A 24,298-nucleotide genomic window follows, 5' to 3' on the forward strand; every position below is an offset into this window, starting at 1 on the left:
ACTTACTTAACAAGTACAGGTAAATGTTGAGAAAATGTCACAAATTAGGGTTAAATTTGAAAGTACAGTGGATTCCGGTTATTTGGGCCACCGGTTAATCGGGGCAGCCGTTTATTTGGGGCAAATCTTAAAAAACAGAAACCGATCGAGAAAATAGCCAGGGTTTACTTCGCTTAATTGGGACAGCATGCCGTTTAATCGGGGCAGGAGACCACAGCACTGGAGATTACCCTACGATTGTCTCCGACGGTACCACGTGGTTCGGTCGAAATTCTGGAGGTCACAACCATAAAACAATAAAAACAATTAGCAGTCACCTGTTTATTGGGCCTGTTTATTTTTATTTATACTTATTTTTATTTACCTGTTTATTTATCGATCCTACTGAATTTGCGATAATATTGACAGCTGGAATTCTGTCGGTTATAATGTGAAATGTGTTTACACTTCCATGAAATCTTAAATCATATAAAAAAATTAATTTTCAGAATCTTCTCTTCATTCGTATTTTTAAAGCTTTGTAACTCGTTACTTCTCAATTGCGCGTATTGTGTTACTTGCAATTTGTGTGTGCTGTGTTCTTTGTTATTGATTGCTTATCTTTTTACTGTTTTAAATTTTAACCTCTCCCCGCCCACAAATGTCAGTGAACAGAAATGTCAACTAGTTCGTATGTACGTACAGTACGTATTAATTATTCCGATTTTCACGTATCGTTTAATTTTTTAATTGGTAAGGTAATAAAGGGTAAATCTGTGCTTAATATATCTTTGCTTTTATAGCCTGTGGATAATATTCCTCCTATTTTCGCAAATTAGAATCGCTGTTTAATAGAATTAAAATTCACAAATGTGATCGCAATGACCGGCGCTTACTGCACATCATATAGTGAACGGTACTTTACTATGGTTGAGTTCGTGGTAACGTGATTTGATTGTACAGTGAACCAATTGTAAAAAAGGGGGGGTTACATTGTATTTTTAACTATTTTAACCATTTACGTGAAACTTCGGATAATTGGGGCAGTCGCTTAATCGGGCCAAAATGCACTAGTCCCGATGTGTCCCAAATAACCGGAATGGACTGTATCTGCAAATCTGCCAAGACACGATAGGAGGGGGAGTATATGATGAGAGCCTTGTCAATCAATTCGGCCCTGGAGAGATTGTACAAGGATCATGGGGTAGAATTTTTCTCACCGTGGTCTGTGCTTGTTAACAGGAATATTTGCTGATGCTATTGAGGCAGTAGTAGGTCGGTCAGAAAACTGCTAGCTTGGGGAGGGGGAATCACAGAATAATAGATTAACAGTAGCTGCAGGCACAGGTGAAAGTGATTCTTCCACTACTTCTATTGGAATGAGCAGCAGCCTGGAAAGCATGGTACTCAGGATTTCAATGACTGCTGGGAGTCATCATGGATCATGTAAATACATGGGGCATGTTAGGGTAGCTAAGAGTAAGGATAGGTGCATTGTATACTTGCATGTATACCAATGCTAGGAGTATAGTAAATAAATTCAATGAATTTGACGTGCTGGTCAAGACATCAAAGGCAGATATTGTTGGGATTTCGGGAGATGTGGTGTTACACAGATATAAGGAATGCAGAATTGGAATTTGGGGACTACAATGTGTACAGAAAGCGTGTGTTATAGGCAAAATGATCCTGAGTACAATGAACAACTGTACAGAGAAGTAGAGTGGGCCAGGAAATCAGATTGTCTTATAATGGGGGATTTTAACTTCCCAGATATAGATTGGAACTTGTGGGTTGTTCACTTGCACACTAGCATGACTTTTGTTGAATTATTGGATGATTGTTTTCTACAGCAGCATGTTCAAGAGGCAACCAGAGGGAGTAATACTCTTGATCTGATTATCAGCAGCGATTATTCATGCATTAAGAATCTGCAGATAAAGGAAGCCCTAGGTGGTGGTGATCACAGTGTACTGATGTGGGATTTACTGAAAGAAGTAACTACCATCTGGGGTAATGGAAAGGTTTTTTTTCCTTTCGTAGAGGTGACTACAGTGGTCTCAGACAGTTTTTTTTTAAATTCTATACAGTGGAACTAACTGATGATGTTACCAATAGCAAATTCTAAATGGGAAGCATTGAAAGAAGTAATCTTCGAAGCTACTAGGCATTTTGTTCCCACTAATAAATACTGTTCAAGGTTTAGGCCTAAATGGATATCAGATGAACTAATGAGACTTGTGGCAGAAAAGAAAGATGCATGTGATGCATATAAATTACCAGGAGACACAGAAACCTATGGTAGATATAAGAAAGTAGTTATATAATTTATTAAAAAAAAGCTTATTTTTTAAATTTAGCTAGTGATTTTGTAAGTTACAACTCTTTACTCATACCGCTATTGTATTGGTGTTTTGGTGGGAATATCATAGCATAACCAGAAGTATTCTTCTGTGCTACAGAAGAAGGGTTTTCATTGTGATAAATAAGTATTTTGAATGTTTTAATCACTTTTTGGGCATATATCTTTTGTATTTAACTAAGGATATAACTAATTTAACATTGTGATCATTACGGTATAGCATAACTCGATAGCGCATACCTTTGAACTTGATAGCTAAGGTATAAGGTAAAAATATAGCGGAATACCTATTGCTGCACTAACTTAGTATAGTATAGTAGAGTAAATAAATCAATTAAATTTATTAGCCTTATTAACTTTCATTGTTAATTAATTGCATCGTAATTAAACGGAAATAACGCCCCAGACTAATGGAGCATTGCAACTCTCACAAAGTAGGAGTGCTGTAACTTGGTGGAGAACCCAAGGGGGCGATTCTAATGCATCACAGCCTAAAACATTTTAAAAACCTTACAAAACAGGATGTGATCTTTGGGTGTGCTTGATAGGGTCTTTGTGTGTGCTAGATGCAGATAGTGTCAAGAAATTATGTGCCAACTCAGTGTTCTGATGTATGTCTGTGAGATTTTGAAGAATGGGGTAGATGCCCTCGAAAGAATTGAAATGACGGGACCTATCAAACTTAACTCTCAGCTGCCCAATTCAACACCAGAGCTCACTTTTGTGCATCAGGCAACACAGCGGCAACCTTCAGGGCTGGTGCAATCAAGGCAGCATTAGATAGGTTAGGAAAATGCTAGTTTGGGAGCGGAGAATTCACAGACTAATAGATTAGCAGAAGCCACAGTGCTTGCCATGCTTCTATTGGAATAAGCATCAGCCTGGAAAGCGAGGTACTAGGGATTTCAAGGACTGCTGGGAGTCATCACGGAATAAGTAAATACATGGAGTGTGTTAGGGTAACTAAGAGTAAAAATGGGTGCATATATACTTGCGTGTAGACCAATGCTGGGAGTTTAATAAATAAATTTGATGAATTTGAAGTACTGGTCAAAACATCAAAGGCAGATATTGTTGGGATATCAGAGACATGGTGTCACACAGAGATAAGGAATGCAGAATTGGAATTTGGGGAGTACAATGTGTACAGAAGGGGAAGAGGGGTGATGCTGTTAGTAAAAAAATGCAAAATCTAAGGAAGTGCATTCAGTTGACATGGGTGGACAGTACAGTGTTGAGTTAGTTTTGTGTAACATAAGCACTAGGAAAGCTAAAATGAGGTTTAGGAGTAGGTTATACACCTAATGACCATAATGAGTACAATGAACAATTATACAGAGAAATAGAATGGGCCAGTAAATCAGGATGTCTTATAATGGGGGATTTTAACTTCCCAGATATTGACTGGAACTTGTAGATTGGTCACTCACATACTAGTAAGGCTTTTGTGGATATATTGGATGATCGTTTTCTACAGCAGCAGCATGTTCGAGAGGCAACCAGAGGGAGTAATACCCTTGATCTGATTATCAGCAGTGATTCTTCATGCATTAAGAATGATAATAAATAATACTTTATTATCATTAGCATTAGCAGAGGCATATGATGCAAGAAAGCAAGCTTTTTTATAGAATCAGCCAAAAAAAAAAAAAAACCCCTTCCCATTTCACCCATCCATTTACTCCAAACGTTTATCTAGTTCTGCCTTGAATTAATTTAAGCTATCAACTTCTACAACTACAGATGGAAATTCATTCCAGCAATCAACTACCCTCTGGCTAAAGGCAAATTTCCACACATCTATTCTGCAGCAATTTGAATTTGTCCTCTCAGGTGACTAATCTGGGCAAGAGGAAGAATCCCATCAGTATTGAGCTTGCTCAAATCATTCAAGGCCTTGTACATGTCAATCTTTTCTTCAGGTGTCTTTTCTTCAGACACTGCAATTTGCAGAACTTAAGTCTTTCTTTGTAAGAGAAACCCCTTGTTCCCTTCACCAATCTTGTTGCCCTGCTCTCTATATCCTTCCTAAAATCAGGCCTCCAGACCTGTATACAATACTCAAGGTGTGGTCTGACCATTGCCTTATAAAGAGGGATAATCACCTCCTTATCTCTGCTAGAAAAATTCCTGTATATCATTGTCACTGTCTACTGTCATTAGTGTCATTAACCCTGCAAACTTGGACATTAAGTCTGATAACCTTCGTATCACCTGCAAACTTGGACATTAAGCCTGATATACCTTCATCAATATCATTAATAAATACACAAAACAACTCGGGGCGCAGAACTGAACCCTGGGGCATTCCGCTAATAATATTAGTCCATGAAGAGCAGTGTCCATTGATTAACACTGTCTTGGCATTAGCATTAGCAGAGGCATATGATGCAAGAAAGCAAGCTTATGCAGCCAAAAAAAAAAAAAAAAACTTCCACCTCACCCCTCATTGAAAATACCTGTTCAGTGTCCAGCTGAGCCTTAAATTTATTTAGGCTATCAACTTCCACAACAAGGGATGGAAGTCTGTTCACCAACCAACCACCCGCTGGCTAAAGGCAAATTTCCGCACATCTATCCTACATCTGTCTTTCCTCAATATGAATTTATGCCCTCGCATGTGATTATTCTGAGCAAGAGAAAGGATCTCATCAGCATTGAGCATGCTCAAACCATTCAAGGCTTTATACACCTCTATCAGATCACCTTGCTGATGCCTAGTCTCCAGACACTGTAATTTGCAAAACTTAAGCCTTTCTTTGTAAGAGCAACCCTTTGTTCCATTCACTAATCTTGTTGCCCTTCTCTGTACTCGTTCCAGCAGCTCTACATCTTTCTTGAAATGACGCCTCCAGACCTGTATACAGTACTCAAGGTGTGGCCTGACCATTGCCTTATACAAGGGACTAATCACCTCCTTATCCCTGCTATAAAAATTCCTGTATATCATTGACACCATGATCTACTCTTGCAGCCGGGCTGCACTGCTCAGAGAACTTCATATCTGCCTTCACAATTAACACCAGGTCCTTTTCATTCTCTACCGCTGTCAGTGTAGTACCACAGAGTTGATACGTTGCTCTGGGGTTGCTGTTTCCCATATGTAGTACTTTACATTTGTCAATGTTCAACTTCATTTGCCACCTCTCAGCCCATCTGCTCAACCTTTCCAGATCCTGTTGCAGCAGCATAGCATCAGTAGTCTCCTTAACAACCCTGCCAACATCTGTATCGTCTGCAAACTTGGACATTTAGCTTGATATGCCATCATCAATATTATTTATAAATACAGAAAACAATAATGGACCCAACACTGGACCCCGAGGGACTCCACTAATAACATTAGTCCACGATGAGCAGATGTCCATTGATTACTTCTCTCTGCCTTCTCCCCCTCAACCACCCCTTTATCCATAGCAGCAATTTGCCACCAATGCCACACTGTTCCAATTTGTGCAGCAGTCTTCCATGTGCAACAGTATCAAAAGCCTTTCTAAGATCCAAGTATATAATATCAAAGTTATTCCCTGCATCCAGTTCTTTTGTGACTGCATCATAGTATCCAATGAAATTGGTCAGGCAAGACTTCCCCTTAACAAAACCATGCTGTGTCCGAGCTATAACTGAAGTCTTGTCTAGATGTTCCTGCAGTGCTTCTTTAACTAGTGCCTCCATTAATTTTCCTGGAACAGAAGTTAAACTCACAGGTATATAATTACCTGTGTCAGCCTTTGATCCTCCTTTGTGAATTGGGAGTCACATTTGCACATCTCCAGTCTATGGATACCTCCCCTAAGTCCAAGGAAGCTCTCATAATTATGGCTAAGGGTTTGCTTACTTCCTTTGCTGCCTCCTTTAATATAACTGGATAGATCCCATCCACCCCGGGTTAATTTTTGTGTTAACTTCAACAATTTCTCCTCCACTTTACTCTCAGTTATTACAAGATTATCTTGCTTACTGCCAGAGTTGAATACACCTCTGGCATTCCCCTTGCTGAATAACTCCTCATGTGTGAATGGCGATGCAAAATATTCATTTAGTTTGTTAGCCACCTGAGCAGGATCATCAACAGTTGAACCATCAATATCAAGTGGACCAATCTGATTCATCCCCTTTCTTCTAGAGTTTACATAACTAAAGAACTCTTTGCTGTTTTTCTTTGCATCCCTTTCCAAAGATTTCTCGTAATCTGCCTTCGCCTGCCTAACCGCCTTTGTAACTTGGTTACAGACCATCTTATATCTATCATAGGCTTCTGTGTCATGTGTTAATTTATATGTATCCCATGCATATTTTTTCTCTGCCATCTCTCATTAGTTCATTTGACATCCAATTATGCCTAAACCTTTAACAATATTTCTTAGTTGGTATGTAAAGCCTAGTAGCTTCCAAGATAAGTTCTTTGAATGCTTCCCATTTTGAATTTGCTGTTGGTAACATCATCAGTTGGTCCCACTGTATAGAATTTAAATACTGTCTCAGCCCATCGTAGTCACTTTTACAAAAGCAATAACCCTTCCCTTTGCCTCTGATGGTAGTTACCTCTTTGAGTAAATCCCACTTCAGCACTGTGATCTGCCACCTAGTAGTTACTCTATCTGCCGATTCTTAATGCATGAAGAATCATTACTGATAATCAAATCAAGAGTATTACTCCCTCTAGTTGCCTCCCGAACATGCTGATGTAGAAAACAATCATCCAATAAATCCACAAAGCCTTGCTAGTGTGTGAGTGACCAACCCACAAATTCCAGTCAATATCTGGGAAATTAAAATCCCCCATTATAAGACTTTGTGATTTACTGGCCCACTCTATTTCCCTTTACAGTTTCTTATTATACTCATCAGAGTCATTAGGCCTATAGCACACTCCTACTCTCAATTTTGATCTACCAGTGCTTATGTCACACCAAACGGACTCGACACTGCACTGTCCAGAGATGTCGACTGGCTTCACTTCCTTGAATTTTATGTTTCTTAACTAATAGCATAACCCCTCCTCCCTTCCTATCCTGTCTATCCTTTCTGTAAACATTGTACTCCCCAAATTTCAGTTCTGCATTCCTTATTTCTGTGTGACACCATGTCTCTGATATCCCAACAATATCCGCCTTTGATGCTTTGAGCAATACCTCAAATTCATCAAATTTATTTTCCAAGCTCCTAGCATTGGTGTTCATGCAAGTATACATGCACCTGTTCTTTTTCTTAGCTACCCTAACACAACCCATGTGTTTACTTGTACTGCAGTGACTACCAGCAGTCTCTGAAATATCCTGCATCTTATTTTCCAGACTTCTGCTCATTCCAATAGAAGCAGTGCTTAGAATTACTTTCACCTCTGCCAGTGGCTACTGTTAATCTATTAATCCTTGTATCCCCCCCCCAAGCTAGCAGTTTTCCAACCCACCTAACACTGCCTCAATAGCATCAGCAAATATTCTTGCACCCTTTCTATTTAAGTGTATCCCATCCCTGTAGAAGCAGTCTCTCCTGTTAACAAGTACAGACCAGGCTGAAAAAAATTCTACCCCTCGAGCCTTGCACAATCTTTCCAGGGCCGAATTGATCAACAAGGCCCTCATCATATACTCCCTCCTATCGTGTCTGGGCAGAATTGCAGACACTTTCGAATTCAACCCTAATTCTCGGCTTTTGTTCAACAGTGACCTGTACTTTTTAAGTTAGTGCCATTAGTGCCAACGTGCACAACTATATCACCTTTTGTGCCCTTAAAAGATGATATCCACTCTACAACGTCATCAACCTTTGCCCCTAGCAGACATATCCTGGTCCTGTTCCACCTATTCTTTTTACAAAGCATGTTCCCCATTTCCCTGACAATAGAGTCACCAACAACTACTAGTTCCTGTGGGACCAGTGCATTCTGCCCTGGGGGTTGCCACTGTGTTGCGTGATGACCATGTGCAAGCTGTGGCGTTGATGTGGGCAGCTGAGAGCTTGATGGGTCCCTCACTTTAGATCCTTCGAGGGTATCCACCCTGTCCTTCAAGGCCCATAACAACGCTGAGTTGTTGCCTGATTTTGTTACACTCTTTGCATGGGGGATGTCTTTGCACACACAAAGACATCCCCCATGGCAATATCATGTCCCGTACCCAATTGCTCCACAAACATCATGCAAGCAGTGCATTTTAAAAGGCTGTGATTCAGAGGGCAACTGCCCCCCCTCAGTTCTCCTCTGAGCCATAGCACTCCTATTAGCTTGGGCCTTTTGCTTTGCTGCTCTGGTCTGAGTCATGATTTTGATTTAATTTCAATAAAATTTCAATTTCAGTACAAAATTATAACCCTAAACTTGTAGTTCCGTTTATATAACTTCCGTATCAAGTTATGTATTAATTAATTATGTTACGTTTGTAATCTAAGTCGTTATATGTATTTAATTAAAAGTACAATTTAATTGACAACGAAGTTTAACAAAATTAATAGATTTTGCTGATTAATTGACAATATTATATTACATACTATACTAATGCTATCTAGTTCGGGATATAACGTTGTATCGTATAACAAATGCACAAGTTACAAACGGTAAATCTACCGACACTTAAGTATTAATTAACTTCCAAATCTCGCTATCTCAATTCAGAATAAACTAGCGATCCTGACTAGGTCTATAAGCTACTTATAGAAAATAATTTGATGTATCAATTGGTCAATAAAGCGGCTAAATATGGCTAAAAAACTACTTGTTCAGCAGAGCTGCAACTTGTAACACGTGGATATCATACACTTACCGATACTTTTATGCAATTGCAAGGCCGAGTAAAGAATAAATACACCAGATTAATCAGAAAATCACAAAATAATGCTATACTACTAAATTTAAATCAAAAGTTTTAGAAAAACAATTAGTTTCAAATCAGTAAATAAGAAAATCCACTTAGCACCTTTGAACACGTCTGGCTCCCACTAGCCTCTTCAGCAGACTCCTCCCACTCAACTATCCCTTTATCCATAGCAGTAACTTGCCTTTAATGCCATACCGCTCCAAATTGTACAGTAGTTTTCCGTGTGCAACTGTATCAAAAGCTTTCCTGAGATCCAAGTATACGATATCAAAATTATTTTTTTGCATCCAGTTCCTTTGTGACCTCATTGTAGCATCCAATAAAATTGGTCAGACAAGACTTCCCATTAACAAACCCATGGTGTGTCTTAGCTACTACTGCGGTCTTAGATGATCTAGATGATCCTGCAATGCTTCTTTAACCAGTGTCTCTATTAATTTCCCTGGAACAGAAGCTAAACTAACAGGTTTACAATTATATGTGACACCCTTTATGAATTGGGGTATCATTTGCACATCTCCTGTCCATAGGGAATTCCTCCGAGTCCAAGGAATCTCTCATAATTATGGCTAAGGGTTTGCTTACTTCCTTTGCTGCCTCGTTTAATATAACTGGGTAGATCCCATCCACCCTAGATGCCTTTCTTATGTTTAATTTCAACAATTTCTTCTCCACTTTGCTCTAAGTTATTACAAAATCATTTAGCTCCCTGCCAGAGTTTGATAAACTTCTGGCATTCCACTCCCTGAATAACTCGTCATGTGTGAATGCAGATGCAAAATACTCATTCAGCTTGTAAGGTTGAGCAGGGTCCTTAACAATTGAACCATTGATATCAATTTGACCAGTCTGATTCATCCCCTTCCTTCTAGAGTTTACATATGTAAAGAACTCTTTGCTTTCTTTCTTTCATCTTTGGCAAAGATTTCTTGTAATATGCCTTCACATGCCTAACCTCCTTTGTGACTTCATTACATACCACCTTATATCTACCATAGGCTTCTGTGTCACCTGATGATTTATATGCATTGCATTTATTTTTCTTCTCTGCCACGAGTCTCATTAGTTCACCTGACATCCATTTAGGCCTAAACCTGGAACGGTATTTCTTAGTATAGACAAAAAACCTAGTAGCTTCCGAGATTACTTCCTTCAGTGCTATCCATTTAGAATTTGCTGTTGATAACAACATTAGGTGGTCCCTCTAAATAGACTCTAAAAACTGTCTCAGACCATTGTAGTCACCTTTATGAAAGCTCCCGTTCTTTTACTCCCGACGGTAGTTATACAGGCATACCTCGGTTAACGTTACCTCTGATAACGAAGCTTCGATATAACGAAGTCCGCAATTTCAAGCCCCATTTAACATAAAAAAAATATTCCAGTTTAATCACCTGAAATCTAAACAAACTGACGAAATTACGGAAACCTTTTGGGCTTCTCGTGGTTGGTTCGAGAAATTTAAAAAACGGGCCAGGGTTCATAGTGTAAAATTAACAGGAGAAGCCGCAAATAAGTTTTCAGAAAAACTAAAGGAAATAATTGAACGTGAAAATTTTCCGCCAAATTTGGTGTTCAGTGTTGACGAAAGCGGTTTGTTCTGGAAACGGCTACCAACAAAAAGTTTCATTTCTATTGAAGAAAAACCAGCTGCTGGGTTCAAAGCAGCTAAAGACCGTTTAATGTTACAATTTCGATTAAATGCCTCTGGCGATTATAAATTAAAATTGTTATTAGTTTACCATTCAGAAAATCCGAGGGCGTTAAAAGGTAACATAAAAATGAATTTACCTGTAATATGGAAAGCAAATAGAAAAGCGTGGGTTACCAAGGAGTTATTTAATGATTGGTTTGTTAACCACTTTTGTCCTGAAGTAAAATGGTATTGTCAAAAAAACAACTTTGAAGAAAAAGCTCTTTTGTTGTTAGCCAATGCTCCGGGACATCCTACTGATCTTAACACGTTGGACACATGCATTCCTGTCAAAGTTGTGTTTCTTCCAGCAAACACAACTTCTCTGATTCAACCATTGGATCAGGGAGTGATAGCATCATTTAAAGCTTATTATCTGCGTCGAACATTAAGCAATTTAACTGAACTAGAGGATAAAGAGGAAATGACAGTTAAAACTTTTTGGAAAAACTACACCATTAAAAAGGCAATGGAAAACATTGATAGTTCTTGGAAAGAAGTCACTAAGAAATGCTTAAATGGAGTTTGGCGCAAAATATGGCCAGAAGTTGTACTAGAAGAAGAAAATAGCATCCAAGAAATTAGAAATGAAGTTATCCAGATGGCTCAATCAATAGGTTTCGAAAATGTCGATGAAGAGGATGTTAGAAATTTATTGAATGCAGAAGATGATGGTTTTTCAGTGGAAGATTTAGAAAACCTTGTTGGCAACGAAGACAAAGATAATGAAGACGAAGTTAAAGAAGTTCCTGCCGAAAAAGTGTTAACAAACAAAGATTTAAAAAGCTGCTTAAATGACATTGAAAACGTTTAAATTTTTTTAGTGAAAATGATCCTGATTTAGGAAGAAGTTTTATTGTTAAGCGATCAGTGTTAAATGCAATAACTCCGTATAGGCAATTGTTAAATGAAAGAGAAAAAAAGCATAAGCAATCAACTTTAGACTCATATTTTAAAATGTGATTTCACTTTGTATGTAAGTTGACTGTTTATTTAATAAAACTTTTCTTTGTTCGAAAAAAAAAGCTTTTCATTTTCTTTACGTAGGAACGTATCCCTATTCTGGCCATAGTATTTTTACCTCTGAAAACGAAGTTTCGCTTAACGAAGTAATTTCGTGGAACGCATCCTATTCGTTATTCGAGGTATGCCTGTATCTTTGAGTAAATCCCACGTCAGCACACTGTGATCAATGGCACCTAGTGGTTCCTTTATCTGCAGATTCTTAATGAATGAAGATTCACTACTGATAATCAGGTCAAGAGTATTACTCCTTCTGGTTGCCTCTCGAACATGCTGCTATACAAAACAATCATCCAATAAATCTCAAAAAGCCTTCCTATTGTGTGAATGACCAACCGAGAAGTCCCAGTCAATATCTGGGAAGTTAAAATACCCCATTATATGACAATCTGATTTACTGGTCCAGTCTATTTCTCTGTACAATTGTTCATTTTTCTCATCAGAGTCATTAGGCCCACAGCACACTCCTACTCTCAATTTTGTTTTCTCTGTCTTATGGAACACCAAACTGACTCAACATTGCACTGTCAACCCATGTCAAGTGGATGCACTGCCCTAGATTTTGTGTGTCTTAACTAACAGCATAACCCCTCCTCCCCTCCTATCCTTTCTGTACACATTGTGCTCCCCAAATTCCAATTCTGCATTCCTTATATCTGTGTGACACCATGTCTCTGATATCCCAACAATATCTGCCTTTGATGTTTTGACTAATACCTTAAATTCATCAAATATATTTACTGAACTCCTAGCATTGGTGTACACACAAGTATACATGCACCTGTTCTTATTCCTAGCTACCCTAACACAGCCCATGTGTTTACTTGTTCCGTGATGACTCCCATCAGTCTCTGAAATCGCCAGCAACTTTTTTTCCTGGCTCCTGCTCATTCTGTCAGAAGCAGTGCAAGAATCACTTTCATCTTTGCCATCTGATACTGTTAACCCATCAGTCCATTTATCCCCCCAAGCTCTCAGTTTTCTGACCCACCTAACACTGCCTCGATAGCATCAGCAAATATTCTTGCATACTTTCTATTTAAGTGTATCCCATCCCTGTAGAAACAATGTCTTCTGTTAACAAGCCCAGACCACACTGAGAAAAATTCTTCCCCATGAGCCTTGAACAATCTCTCCAGGGCCAAAATGATTGACAAGGCTCTCATCATATACTCCCTCCTATCCTGTTTGGGCAGAATTGCAGACAATTCAAATTTAACCCTAACTTACACTTTTTTTTTTTTTTTTTTCAAAATTGACCTGTACTTGTTAAGTAATTCTACCATTATTCTACTCTTAATGTCATTAGTTCCAATATGTACAACAGTATCACCTTATCTGCCCTACAACATAATCAACTTTTGCCCCTGGCGGACATACCCTGGTCCTGTTCCACCTATCCTTTTTGCACAGTATATTCCCCATTTCCCTGACAATAGAGTCACCAACAACAACTAGTTGTTGTGGGACCTATATGAAATATCAAATTTATTTACAACCCAGTTATGAAATATAGCCTTATTATCTGTCATTAATCAACCTGCTCACATTTCTGTCATCAGCAAACTTAGACATAAATTTTGAAATACCTATACAAGTGAATAATCACCACTTTTGTCCTTGTTGGCAAAGTTCCTGTATTAGAATTAGCCATATGGCACAAGGAAGAGACACACCTGAGAGAGCAGAAAAAAAAAAAACACTACCTGTGTCTCACTTGTCAAATAGGTACCATTCCACTGACCTTTGAATTTAACCAGGTTTCAGCCTCCTAGCCACGAGGTAATTTGTTCCAGTAATTAACAGCTTGCTGTTAATTACTGGAACAACAGTAATTACAGCCTACAGTAGAAGAAGTGAAAGCAGCCATACAATCCCTAAAGAATGGCAGGGCATCAGGAGTGGACCAAGTCACCACAGAAGCGATCAAAGCTGGGGGAGATGTACTGCTTCGCCGACTACACTCACTGCTCAAAACCATCTGGTGCACTGAACAAATTCCGCTAACATGGAGGAAAGCCATTATTGTACCGATCCACAAGAAAGGTGATAACCGGGATTGCAAGAACTACCGTGGCATCAGCCTCCTTTCCATCATCGGAAAGGTCTTTATGAAGATCATCCAGTCAAGGCTGCAAAAACATCACGAGCAAACCAGTCGAGAAGAACAGGTGGGATTTAGACCCGGGTGAGGATGCTGTGATCAAATCTTTGCCATCCTTCAGCTGATGGAGGAGAGGATCCGGTGTGGACAGTGAACCGTCATTGTTTTCATTGACTTTAAGTCTGCTTTCGACTGTGTCCGTCGGCCTGCCTTATGGAAACTACTAGAGGTCGAACATGTACCTCAAAAAGTCATCACACTCCTCCAAACTGCATACAATGGTTTAACCAGCCAGGTGCGCATCCAGAACGATTTATCTGAGGAATTTACCATCCAAACTGGAGTCCGCCAAGGGGATGTAGCCTCCCCGTTGCTTTTCAACATCGTGGTCGACGCCATTATGAGGCAAGCATTCAGAAACAGACGGGGCATACAATATGACAAGGATCACTATGTGATTGACCTGATGTTTGCCGATGATAGTGCTATCTTTGCTGGTAATGACTCTGAAGCCACGGACATCCTCTACGACATTGCCCGCATTGCCCGGCCATACGGTTTGAAGATCAATGCTGATAAGACAAAGGCCCTAACAACAGATGGGTCGCAAGCCACCATCTATCTCGAAGGCGTCCAGATCGAGCAAGTACAGGACTTTAAATACCTTGGGTCGCTGGTCCAGGAGAAGAAAGTTGCATCCACCATGGAAATCCACAGAAGAATTGGACAGGCGGCCACTGCATTCGCCTCGCTCAAATGGTGTCTGTGGAAGAGGACCAACATTTCCTCAAAGACTAAAATCCGACTCTTCCGGACTTTGATCCTGCCCATTCTCCTTTACGGATCAGAAACATGGATTTGGCTCAAGCTAGATTAAAACAAACTTGAGGTATTCCAAATGCGATGCCTGCGGCAGATTTTGGGCATCTCACTTCGTGAATGCATCACTAATGATACCATCTGCGCCAGATGCCAACAGCAACCAACCATTGCTGACCAAATCCAGAAGCGAAGGCTTAGATGGTTTGGCCACGTATGTAGAATGGGCACGAACAGAATACCCACCCACACTCCTTTGGAGACAACGACCCACCTAATGGAGCATCCAACGGACCGCGCCTAGGAAAACGTGGGCCAAGCAAGTGGAAAATGACTTGAAGAGCCGATGTCTCGACCTTAACCAGGCCAGGACTGACGCCATGGATTGTAAAGTATGGAAGAACATCACAGAGCAAGTCCGAAACCCTGCGGCACCTACAGCAGCATACTGGTTGTGTGGCCAACCGCCTCCCCCAGCTGCCAGCTAAGGACCAAGAAGAAGAAGAAGAAGAAGAACAGCTTGCTGGCTCTAAAAGAAAACTTTACAAATTTTATGGCCCTTAGTTCCAGTATCATTATCATGAAAATTTTGTGCTTGTTCATTTTCTGATCCTCTCTGAGCTATCCAGTTACCAAACTGTGTAACCCACATGTTCAAAGTTTTCCTTTTCTCATCTCACCAGGTACATTACCTATCTTTAGACCTTTTGAAAAAAACTCCTTGTCTTTCACAGAACCCCCACGAGCTGTTTTAGAAGCCTGTTTGCGCTATTAGAGAACTTTACATTACACTGTGCAATTACCCAAGTGGTATATTTGGGTACCAAATATACTACCCAGAAAAACTACCCAATGGTATATCATTTTGGGATTATTGGTACTCAAAATACTTTGCTTTTATCAGTGTTGGACCTCAGTTTACATTTTCAGCTCATCTGCTAGTTTAGTCAGATCTTGAAGTAGCATACCCTGATTAATGTTATTAACCACCCTGCCACTTTGGTATCCTCAGAAAACTTGCAATTCCTCATTGATAATTAATATTAAAAACAGTTAGGAGCCCAACACCAAATCGTGTATTACCCCCATCCATAGTATCAGTCCATGAATGGTAGTGTCCATTTATACCTACTGTCTCTAATCATTTAACCATCCCTTCATACATAGTACTAACTTGTTCCTAATGGCTACAGTCTATACTACAATTAATTATGTGAAACAGTATCCCAAGATTTACTGAAATCCAATTATATGATGACAGTTAACCTTTATATCCAGTTCTTTGTGATATTAAAATAAATTTAAAAAAGATTTGAAAATAAATTTTATATTTGTTAAAATTTAAAATTTTATATATAGGGCTATACTCGGATTGCAGAATTGCTTTTAAATGCTGGAGCACACAAAGATGTTCAAGATGATCACGGTGAAACGGCTCTTATGCTGGTAAGTAATTTGATTTTTTTTTTTTTTTTTTTTTGTTTTCTATAAATTCAAATGAAAAAGTAAAATTTTAAAAAATTTGAAATTCTGCTTTTAAACTATTAAATTAATCTTAAGTAGAAGTTAAAAGTTTATGCAAATAGCTTGCTATGCAGTTAATCATTCAATGATTAAATTTACTACCATTGCAGTAAAGTTTTGAAAATCCGAATGTCAATAATCCGAATGAGCCAGCATTTACTTTTTTTTTATGCTGGTGCTAGAAAATAATTACAGTAGGTGCCATTTATTGTGATCACATTTACAAATTGAATTTTGATTTTTATTAAACGGCAATTCTAATAAGTGAAAATTGGAGAAATATTATCCACAGGATATAAAAATGAAGATATAAAGCACAAATTTACACTTTATTACCTTACTAATTAACAAAATTAAATGATATGTGAAAATTGGAAGAATATTATCCACAGGTAAGCAAAATAAAAATAAATTTACTCTTTTGTATGTAGCTTAATTAATTATAGAACGTTCAGCGAAAATACACTATTCTTTGTTTATAATAGTGAACTGCATTTTAGTACGAATGGCATCGATTTAATTGTATCTCATATTGTGACTACCTTCACAAAGAGTTGGTGCCTCTGTAGCCAGGTGGGCAGGAGCAGCAGTGCGTAGGACACGCTTCTTGATTAGTCCAGCATTCGAGCCCATGACCACCAAATATGGAGGATGCGGAAAGGTCAGGGAATGACCGCCGCTTATCCCAGGAGCAATATGGCCTTAGTTGCTAATGCTCCTAAAAACCAAACAACAACAAAACATTAAAATATTACAAAATTAACAATATTTATACTCACTTTTAAAAACCAAACAACAACAACATCACAAAGAGTTACCACGTATTGCACTACCTCGAATGTGTAACTTTCTTCATTAGTGGAGAAGATTGTTACTATTGTTACTTATTCTCAGCAGATACCACCACCCGGATGGCACCGTTTCAATGCTTATTGGCCTATTGTCAGTGGATGGGCAGGTATCCTGGTGTTGCAATCATGCCAATCCAGTTATGAAGTATAATTCCATAATATGAGAGATGCCAAAAGATGTACATAATAATAATTACTAAGCAAAAATAAATGCACAAAGTATAATACATTTAAGAATTTGAAATTCACTATAGAATGTTCAGTGAAAATACACCATTATTTGTTTGTGATAGTGAACTACAATCATAGTATGAATGGCATCAATTTAATTGTATCTCATTGTAACTACCTTCACAATTAAATCGATGCCATTCATACAACTATTAGTAGGTGCCACCAAATATGTTTTCACATCAAAAAGTTTATCAATCTTATGCAAAGTTAAGGATATTTCAAAGATGATGTATACAATGCCGACGAGACTGAAATAAACTGGAAGTGACTGCCTCGAAAATTTCTGCATCTTGCTGTGAAACAGCTGCTCCCGGGTTTAAAGTGAATAAAGAGAGTTACAGCTATGGCATTGCTCTAATGCCAATGGGATTCATGCTTTGCCATTGATGTTGATAGGAAAATCAAAGAAACCCCGTTGTTTTAAAAATGTTTCCTGCTTCCCTGTGAGTTATAAAGTGCAAAAAAATGCATGGATAAAATCAGAAGTGTTTACCGATTGGTTTACCAACAATTTTACTCCGAATGTTAAAAAGTATCGTGAACAAGAAGGCAAAATGGGCAAAGTCTTGCTTATCCTAGACAACGTGCTATCACATCCTCTGGTTGGAAACATTAAACAAAATAGACGATGGATTCACGGTCATGTTTCTTCCACCAAGTGTTACTTCCATCCTCCAACCGATGGACTAAGGAGTCATCGAAAACTTGAAGAGTGTACAAAAAACTACAAAGGACAAATACCAAACGAGATGATCAACTTGTTTCAGTCAATCCCCGGGTTTGAAGATTGTGGCGAAGGTTTGAAGATTACAATGATGCAAGGGTGTAGCTGGAAAATGATATTGTTGCTACAGGGTTTCCTGTTTTAAATGAAAACGAAATTGTGAATGTAAAAGGAACTGGAGCTGCTGAAAATGATATGGATGACAACGAAAACTACGTCAACTCTGGGCCTAAACATGCTGAGACATTTGCCCATGCTAGAGGCTGCAATGGCTTGGTATAAGCAATAAACTAAATGCTGTCCAACTCAACTGCTCTTGCTGAAAAGAGTGAGAGAACTGACAGCAAAGAAATGAAGTTCAAAAATGGTGTAGCAAAAAATAATTATTTTCATTAAAGGCCTATAAATGTGTTAATGTGGCTGAAAGTTTCATTTGTTTTGTTACCTACAAATAAAAATATATGTAAGTACAAATTAGTGTTTTTTTATTTCTAAACTTACTAAACCTTTTTTTTAGTCTCCAGAATGGTATTTTTGATGAGTTCGAAAATCTGAACAAATCGGAAGTTCAAACTACCCCCGGTCGCAATTAGTTCAGATTATCGATGATCTACTGTATTTATATTATTATTTAATATTTTAATATTAAATAATAACATAAATAATATTAGAAAATAAAAGAATATATAATTATTTTATATTAAAATAATATAAAATAAATATAGAATTAATGAGATAGAAAATAATATACACCTAATTCTGTTTTTGCACGAACTTTTTTTACACGAATTTGATTTAACACGAACTTAAAATAAATATTTCATTCTCTTTTTTTTTTAAGCGAGTCATTTTGATTTAACACGATTTCAATGAATTTTTTTTGCCTAAATTCTAAGAATTTTTTTTTTTTAATTTGTGGCATATTAGTATCAAATGGATTGGATAACGGCTAGTGTGTGCGTTTTGAAACGCTTGCTTTTGTTTACCAATGTGTACGTCTAGATATCTATGAATCGTCAACGTTTTTATTGAATTTGGTGCACATCTACGGTATTCGTGCATTGTATCTTCGGAAGACATTTAGTAGTACGCTCTATTTCAAAGTGAAAGAATCTTTAGTGAAATTTGTGCACATAAAAATTTATTAATTTTGCCGATAGTCAATAAATTGTAAGTTTACAAATTTTTCATACCTTTTTTTATTAATTATAACTGAGATATTTTTCGGTAGCCCTTATATAATGTCGAATAATTCGCCTATTACCAAAATGAAAAGGAAAGCGATTTCTTTGGAACTTAAAATTCAAATTTTAGATCGTCTTGCAACTGGACAAGGGGCTACGTCTGTAGGAAAGCATTTTGGTGTACATGAAGCTACCGTAAGAACTATTAAGAAAAATGAAGCTGCAATTAGGAAGTCGGTATGTTCTGGAACAAAAGTAAGTGTTAATTCATCATCATATACAAGAGATATTATCAAGGAAAAAATGGAAAAGGCTCTGGTAATATGGATAGAAGACCAGTCACAAAAAAGAGTACCAGTAGATGGAAATGCCATCAAGCAAACAGCACTAAGAATTTACAGACAGATTAAAGAAAAGGAGCCAAGCACTTCATCTCAATTAAACAGAAAGTATGAATTTTCTGCGAGTACAGGTTGGATGACAGGGCTTCTTAAAAGGAATACTCTTCATAATATGAAAATTAAAGGTGAAACTGCATCTGCAGATGAATCGGCTGCTAAAGTATTCCCGCAGGAACTTGCAAAAATTATTGAAGATGGAGGATACACTCCTGATCAAGTGTGGAATGCAGATGAAACTGGTTTCTTCTGGAAACGAATGCCGAACAGAACGTATGTAGCCAAATCGCAGAAAACTGCTGGTGGTTTTAAGGTAGCTAAGGATCATGTGACCTTATTATTTTCCTCCAACGCTTCAGGAGATCGTATGTTGAAACCACTGCTGGTAAATCGAGCCCTAAACCCACGTTCAATGAAAGGTGTAGATATCAATAAACTGCCTGTTCACTGGATGGCAAACAAGAAGGCCTGGGTGACCACTACTATTTTTACAGAATGGTTCAACAAATGTTTCGTCCCAGAAGTCAGACGTTATATGAATTTGAAAGGTCTCGAATTTAAAGTTCTTGTGATTCTTGACAATGCACCCGGCCATCCTGTCTTGGAACACCCAAACGTACAAATTTTATTTCTGCCACCTAATACTACATCTTTGATACAACCGCTAGACCAAGGTATAATTGCGACAATTAAAACATACTACGTAAAACGAACATTCTAACAAGTTTTGGACAAACTGAATGATGAAACACTAACAGTCATTGATGTGTGGAAGAAATTCTCAATTATGGATTGTATCAATCAAGTTGGATTAGCGTTAACTGAATTAAAACCAGCGCCTTTAAATGCGTGTTGGAAAGCGGTTTGGCCACAATGTGTAAAAAGCAAAGATCCCATCATCTTTAATACGACCGAATTTCCCAACATCATTACAATGACACACAAAATTGGTGGAGAAGGATTCGATGATCTATCGTTTGAAGATATTGATGAATTGTTAACCGACAAAGCCCTAAGCGAAGATGAAATATTAGAGATTGTCCTTGGGACTCCTTATCCCACAGAACGTAGTGATAATGAAGAAAATGATCCTGTTCTAAATGCAGATTTAAAAAAAGAAGGTCTGGAACTGGCCAGAAAATTAGGTAATCATTTTGTCAAACATGACCCTAATGAGGAACGCGCTGAGAAGTTTCAACGTGAACTGAAATTGTTGACAGCCTATTACAGAGAATTATATAACGGCCTAACCAAAACACGAACACAACGATTAATAACTGAATTCGTTCGTAAAACCGGTGAAACATCAGCACCAGAGGAGACTCGTGCTGATTTTGCTCAAGAGATCACAGAAAGAATTTCATTAATAGAGGAAGAAGACGATGTCCACAACATTTCTAGTGATAGCAGTGATATTCCAGTCGTACGCAAACGTATGCGCCGTTTATTATCAGAAAGTGAAAATGAATAAAATTTTATGTGTAAAACAGATTTTCTTTGTTCATGAAGAATTCATTTCATATGCATACAAATTTACTTTAATACATTTTCATTACATATTATTACATGTGTATTTTGTTGAAATAAAATAATAAGCTTAAAAAGAATATTTTTATGTGTTTTTTTTTTATTATTTTTACTGATTTTTTAGATCCGGAACCAATCCTCTTTTCTTCCATAAATACAATGTATTTTTTTACACGATTTTTTTTTACACGTATTTTTCAGGAACGTATCTATCGTGTAAAAACAGAATTAGGTGTATAATGATGTTTTCCTCCCCCCCCCCCATTTTTTTAAATGCTATACATTGAAAGGCTGCTAGAACTTTTTGTATTCTAGCACCATGAATGGATTGAGAAAAGAATCTAGATGAAATCACTTTTTAATATTGGATTTATATTTCTGTATGTTGTAATTTACTGTAAATACTGCGAGGAAGATTGTTCTAAAGAAGATATATAGACAAAATAAAAAAAGAAAAATTAGTTTACAAATGTCACAGAAACAATTATATACACTAAACAGTAGCCCAAAAAAAAAAAAAAAAAGCTGAACATTTCTTTTGGATTTCTAATAGAGATTGTATGTGTGAGTGTGAGATTAATTAATGCTTGAGATGCCATTATATCTAGGAACAGTATTCCGTGGTGGGATGGATTTGAGATTTATGTGGAATCTGCTCAGAAGAAAAGGGATAAAAAAAACAAGAGGAGCCTTCTAGAAGAGGTTTTTTTTTTTTTTTTTTTTTTGTGCAGAGGAACCAATATTTGTGATGTACTTATACAAAGGAAAGTTCTGAGTTTAGGATGATGTGACATAGTTGAAGGGCTGATCTGTTAAATTTTTTCTTGCTTAGAAACTTGTCTGTTGCTTGAAGTTGTTGAGTATAGTAGTAGTAGTAGTGGCATGTGATGCTGCAAGAAAGCAAGTGTATGAGCTTATGCAGCATCAGCCAAAAAAAAAAAAAATCACACCATTCCCTCCAAATGCCTGTCCAGTTCCTCCTTAAATTTATTCAACCTATCAACTTCCACAATGACAGATGGAAGTTTGTTCCAGCAATTAACCACCCGCTGACTAAAGGCAAATTTCCGCACATCTATTCTACATCTGTCCTTTCTTAATTTGAATTTATGCCCCCCTTAGGTTTGTAATCTGAACAATTGGAAGGATCCCATAAGAATTCAGCGTGCTCTACCCATTCAAGGCCTTATACACCTCAATCAGATCACCGCGCAGGTGCCTAGTCTCCAGCCACTGCAATTTGAAAACTTAAGCCTCCCTTGGCAAGAGGATCCCTTCATTCCCCTCACCAATCTTGTTGCCCTTCTCTGTACACGCTCAAGCAAATCTGCATCCTTCCTAAAATGAGGCCTCCAGCCTGTACGCAGTACTCAAGGCGTGGCCTGACCATTGCCTTATACAGAGGGACAATCACCTCCTTTTCCCTGCTAGCAAAATTCCTATATATCGTTGAGAAAACCCCATGATCTGCCCTGGCAGCCTGTCTGCATTGCTCAGAAAACTTCATATCTGACTGCACAATTACTCCCAGGTCTTTTTCATTTTCTACCACCTTAAGTGTAGTACAACACAGTTGGTGCGTTTCTCTGGCGATACTTCTACCCATGTGCAGTACTTTGCATTTGTCAAGGTTAAACTTCAGTTGCCACTTCTTAGCCCATCTGCCCAAATTATCTAGATCCTGTTACAGTAGCACACTGCCATTAACAACCCTGCCAACCTTTGTATCATCTGCAAACTTCGACATTAAGCCTGGTATACCTTCATCAATATCATTGATAAATATACAAAACAACAGTGGACCCAACACCGAACCCTGTGGGACTCCACTAATAACATCAGTCCACGAAGAGCAGCACCCATTGATTACCACCCTCTGTCTTCTCCCGCTTAACCATCCTTTTATCCATTGTAGCAACTTACCCTTAATACCATTCTGCTCCAATTTGTACAATAGTCTTCCATCCACAACAGTGTCAAAAGCTTTCCGGAAATCCAAATATATGATATCAAAATTATTTTTTGCATCCAGTTCCTTTGTAACCACATCATAACCAATCAAATTTGTCAGACAAGACTTTCCCTTAACAAACCCATGCTGTGTCTGAATTATTGTTGCAGTCTTGTCTACATGATCCTGCGATGCATCTTTAACCAGTGACTCCATTATTTTATCTGGAACAGAAGTTCCAGGTAAAATAATGTAATTACTATAATTACATTATTACTCTGTAATTACTTGTAAATGACAAGTAATTACTCTGTAATTACTTGTCACCCTTCGATCCTCCTTTGTGAATTGGGGATACATTTGCACATCTCCAGTCTGTGGGAACCTCCCCTTGAGTCCAAGGATGCTCTCATAATTATGGCTAAGGTATAGGTGTAGTGTAGTCTGTTTTAAGGGAAATAAGAGAGGATCAAGTTTTAGAAAGATTGATATTGGAAAATTTCTGCAACATAACATAGATTATAGATTAATAATAAATATAAGTGAATATTTTGTGTAGAAGTAACTAAATGTTTTTATTAATGAAGTTTTTTTTTTAACTAATTCACAGAAACAATTATACTTGCTAAACAGTAGCATAAATTCTTTGTCATAGGTCAAAGTAGAAATAATGGAAAAAGGGAAAATATGTTTTTGTTGGCCACTGGCAAAACACTAGTAGTAGAAATCTAGTGGAGCTGTTTGGTTGTTTCTGATTGTATACCAAAATCACAAAATACCGTAAAATACCATAAAAAGTAATTAAATATTTCCGCACAGTGAGAGAGTGTTCATCCATATTTATTGAGGATAACTTTTTTTTTTCATGGTGATTGACGTGTACAACAGTATTTAAGGAACTCATGGCAGATAGAGCAGTTGTGGTTGTGTGTAAAAGGAAAGTGTATTGAATTGGAATGTAATGTGCTGCCATCAGTAAAAGAAAAAGAAAATGGGATATTTGTTCAGTTTCATTACAAGCGAAAAGGAATACGTGGAAAAACTGAACTTTGAGGTACTGTGACATTGGTTGAGAAGTTGAAAGATAGTCATCTGCCACACCAATGG

At 37.8% G+C, this 24,298-nt stretch overlaps 1 protein-coding gene across 1 annotated transcript in view; it reads left to right on the forward strand.

Moving 5' to 3' along the window:
• The window catches only part of LOC150081300 (uncharacterized), a 219,338-nt gene that overhangs the window by 178,734 nt on the left and 16,306 nt on the right, over positions 1–24,298 (forward strand). Inside the window, exon 6 of the mRNA XM_090380150.1 lies at positions 16,158–16,244. Within this exon, the coding sequence (XP_090236276.1) occupies positions 16,158–16,244 (87 nt within the window). The remainder of the gene's footprint in view (positions 1–16,157; positions 16,245–24,298) is intronic.

The sequence above is a fragment of the Mastigoproctus giganteus genome, chromosome 8 (genome assembly GCF_048544385.1).
Source record: "Mastigoproctus giganteus isolate SK-2022 chromosome 8, ASM4854438v1, whole genome shotgun sequence".
In the NCBI taxonomy this organism is placed as follows: domain Eukaryota; kingdom Metazoa; phylum Arthropoda; class Arachnida; order Uropygi; family Thelyphonidae; genus Mastigoproctus; species Mastigoproctus giganteus.